The following is a 4263-nucleotide window of genomic DNA, read 5'->3' as shown; positions in this document are numbered from 1 at the left end:
GACCCAATCTCGCACCCACAACCCCACCCACACCGTCATTGCTTGAACCCAATTTGTCGCTCGTCAAATGGGTGCAGCCATGTTAAAAAAAAAAAAAAAAAATCTCTCCGACCACCAAACCGCCGATTACCCATCGCGCCTCGCTTACGTGTGTGCCAGCCGAGCACGTCATATAAAGCCCCGACGCGCGCTATCCCAATTTTAATGTTATTCCCAAAATACCCATGACCCTGCCCACCAACAAGAAATATATATATATTCATTATTAATCCTTAAAATTTATAATAGACAAGAATTCCTCGCGCATTCGGTTTCGCCGCCGACTACTCAAAACCCCAGCGGTGGTTGCCGCCGTCAGCGATCACTTGCCACCGACAAAGCCGTGTGATTCAGATCGCTTATCCTCCTTTCCCCTTCGCATGGTTGGTTAGTTCTCGACGGTCTCGGCATGGCGGCTGCCGCGCCTCAGCGAGGGAAGTCCCAATCTAACCTTCTGCATCGCGATTTCTCCTCGCCGGTTCTGAAGTCTTGGGGAAGCCAGAGGCATATACGGTACGACGGCGTAGATGGGAGCGGAGAGGGAGTAGCCGGAGAGCATAGATCGGCGTTGCCGTCGCCGGCGAGGGATTGCTCCCGGCGATTCTCAAGGATAGGGGCTCCGAAGATTGGCTACATCGACGAGGATGGTGGGTTGGCGGAGTTCCGGGAGAAGCTCATGGGGCATCTTCGGGAGGCCGCCGACAAAATGAAACTCGATGTTCCTACCATTAAACCGGCGTCCTCCATCGCCGTGACGGAGCCGGAGATCATACCGTCCTCCTCCGCTGCTGAGACGTCGATCCCGTGGAATCTCAGGAAGAGGAGGGCTCCGCCGGCGAAGGCTGCGGACAGGAACGTCCGACTGAGGTCGGAGGTTGAGGAGAAGAAGGAACCAAAGAAGTTCTCCATCTCGCTCTCCAAGGAAGAGATTGAGGAGGACATCTTTGCCCTAACGGGATCTCGTCCTCGCCGCCGGCCAAAGAAACGGCCGAGGAATGTCCAGCGGGTGCTCGACGTAAGACCGATAACCGTGATCTCTTTCCCCTCTTTCTCTCACCTCTTCTCTTAACTCCTACGGTTTCTCTTCTTCCTGCAGGCCCTCTTCCCGGGGTTGTCTCTGTCGGATATCAGTATCACACCGGAGTTGTACAGGGTCCCGGAATAATCCTTCGCCGGCGAGGTTATCCTCACCATCCGGTGACCGTATCACACACCCCTCTTTTTACAAATCCTATTATTTATATACAGCAATTAGGATTGTTTCAGAACTATTCTTCCATGTAGAAGATAACAGTCCTTCTGTATCGTTTGCATTTGAATTTCTCCATATGCGTTATGAACTACCTTTTTATAAAAAAAAAAAGGAAAAATCGCTTCTTTTTATATTTATTTGGATGGATTATTTTGCTGTAAGCTTGAAATTCAGCGAAGGGGATTTGAAAGTAGTTCTTAAGCGTGTGTTAGCAGGTCACCATCGTGTTTGAAGTTTGTTTCTCTTCGCGATTTGCGATCCTTCCGAATTGGAAAGGAAGCTCACAATCTCCGCTAACCTGTAATACGAAGCTCTAAACTAATTACAGAATTACCTTATTAAGTCTGACTGTTTATTTGCTATTTTGCTTATTATAATGTTTAGATTGAATAATTTTTTGAAGTAAATGAAGCAGTAAATTAATAATGTAAATTTTAAATTTATCTTGTAAAATTCTAGTTTTATTTTAAAAATTTTTAATTTATTTTGAGATGGATTTAATATATAAATAATTAGTCAATTTTTATTTATATAAAGTATTATTTAAAAATGACTTTAAAAATTATTCCTATGTCAACAAAATTTATATATTATTTGCACATGCAATGAGAAAAAAAGTAGTTTGTATGTGCCAAGATTAAATTATTAATAGAAGTAGTTGAATGCTAATTTTATAAATAACAAAGATTTTGAAGTTAAAGAAGAAATTGCTTCAATAGAATTTTATCTTAGTTGCAGTAAATTTTGTTGGAATCAATTACTCCCAATTAACAACAAAAGAAAATGAAAGGTTTTTTTTTTTAACTTAAAAAAAAATGAAAGGTTTTTATCCATATGGATGATCAAATGGAGTTTAGTTTAATCAGCAAACGATCTAAATTCAATTACTATTTTTTCAACTTATTAGCTAAATAAATAAAGCAGGAATTAAAAAAAAATAAAAAAAAATAAAGCAGGAATTTGAATCAAATGCATTATATATAAATGAGGTCCTATTTATAGCCTTTTCGAGATGATAATTTGATGAATTTGACCAAAATTTATAGTCCATATTGATCTACTTAATTGTTCATCATTTATTAAATATTTGAATGTCTTAACAATCTCAAAATTGAGTGATCCTGAGCTTGTTTGATTTGTCTCATCAAGTTGATCGATTTTAGTAAAAGTATATCATAATTGAAAGTCATTTGATCCGTCAATTTATGTTTAACAAATTATAAATATAATTTACGTGCTTTATTTGAGCTCATTTGAATCATTTGTAGCGTCGATTTGTTTGTCACGTCGAGACATTTAGTTTGGCTATCAATTTGCTAAAATCAAAATTTGGATGATCCTAAATTTAATTCTAAAAATTTTCAACTCAAATATTTTACCTCAAGAATCATGCCAAACATATATATATATTTTTTGGAATTGTATTAATCATTAATATTTATATTCCTAACATATAAATTTTAATATTTATTTGTATTACACTCAAATTCTTAAACCATATAAAAATTTCAATAATAATATTTTTATGCATATATAAATAAATATTATAATTGATAATAATAATATATTCATAAAAAAAACATTTATTTAATTGATTTTATCATCTTGACATGTTGTTTGTGTTCTACTTATATCTGACTCTCCCTCACAAATAAATAGAATATAATTAGAATATTGTACCTTCATTAATGAAAATGAGCTATTTCCTGTACAATTGGGACGTGAAAGTAGTCGAGCCAATTAAAGCTGGCTCGAACGGCTTACTTGTCCATTTGAAGCAACATACAGATTGAAGGAGAAATGGTACCTTTGTAGATAATCATTTCTCTTTCGAAAGCGTGTAGTTTCTTATAACTCATCAAGTACGAGCAGAGCTTTTGTTTTTGAAAATAATATATTTTATTATATTTTTAATATTTCAAATTATTAGATAATTCAACTAATTATTATAAATCAACATTATTTTTTTTAATTTTAATATATATATTATAAAATATACAAGACTTTAAGGTTTCGAAATCTAAAGAATTTTATAATTTGGAGATTGACACCGAGGATCATCGATAACAATTATCGTAACCCAATCATAGTCTTTTGACCACCAACGACTTACCAAAATCACTTATCCACTATCTCTCATCTATCATCTGTTAACTACCATAGCTCAACTACCTATGCTTGTCATCTTCATCATTGACTGTCGCCATAACATTAATAAATGTCATCGCATATAAGGTTGATACACACTATCGATATAAATATTGATGTTTGTTGGCTTTAGTGTCTGCCATGCCATCAACGTCCAATGCACGCCTTCGCCAAGAAGATCGATGCTCTCATCGACACAAGATACTCATGCCTCACAACTTCATTGCTCGTTATTGTCAACAATGTTAATGCACACCAATCATTCATAAAGGTGCACGCCATCGACACCAAATGCCAATACCCGATGACTTTGTCATCTACAGTAGTAACAATACCAACTCATACCATTTCCTATAAGAATGATACATGTCGTCAACATAATAACCCACGCTCGTGATTTCTGTCACCAGTTGTTGCCAACAATGTCAATTATGTCATTTCTTATGCTGACGATGCACGCCTTCAAACAAGTGTCGAGCCATCAACTTTATCTCCAACAGTCATTAATAATGTCAAGGGCATATCATCGACACCATATGCATACTCGATGACTTTATCATTACTGTAACAACAAAGCCAACCTCATACCATATCCTATAAGAATAATGCAGAGCTGTCAACACAATACCCACGCTCATGAACTTCATCTCCTTTTGTTAATTACCATTAATGTCAATTATAATCATTTCTATAAGATTGATGCATGCCACAACAGAATGTTCAATACCCATCGACTTAATCTTCTGTATGCAATCACTAATAATGTAAGGCATAACATTACATATACGACACGCACGACATAGACACAAACACCTATGCTCGCC

General features: G+C 36.5%; 1 protein-coding gene across 1 annotated transcript; it reads left to right on the top strand.

The window, feature by feature from the left end:
* Positions 1-298: 298 nt before the first annotated feature.
* LOC110116582 lies at positions 299-1428 on the top strand. Its single transcript, XM_020850225.2, has 2 exons — positions 299-1054; positions 1136-1428. The coding sequence occupies exons 1-2, from the start codon at positions 449-451 to the stop codon at positions 1202-1204; spliced, it is 675 nt and encodes a 224-aa protein (XP_020705884.1). The 5' UTR covers positions 299-448; the 3' UTR covers positions 1205-1428.
* Positions 1429-4263: the final 2835 nt, after the last annotated feature.

This window comes from Dendrobium catenatum, unplaced genomic scaffold (assembly GCF_001605985.2).
Source record: "Dendrobium catenatum unplaced genomic scaffold, ASM160598v2 original_scaffold_76227, whole genome shotgun sequence".
Lineage (NCBI taxonomy): Eukaryota > Viridiplantae > Streptophyta > Magnoliopsida > Asparagales > Orchidaceae > Dendrobium > Dendrobium catenatum.
This window is presented reverse-complemented; position numbering and strand designations above follow the sequence as displayed.

Excerpts from the sequence above, each read along its gene's own strand:
- LOC110116582 (XM_020850225.2), top strand. The coding sequence starts at position 449 with ATGGCGGCTGCCGCGCCTCAGCGAGGGAAGTCCCAATCTAACCTTCTG. Across the intron at positions 1,055-1,135 it reads ATGTCCAGCGGGTGCTCGAC|GCCCTCTTCCCGGGGTTGTC; the intron begins GTAAGACCGATA and ends TTCTTCCTGCAG.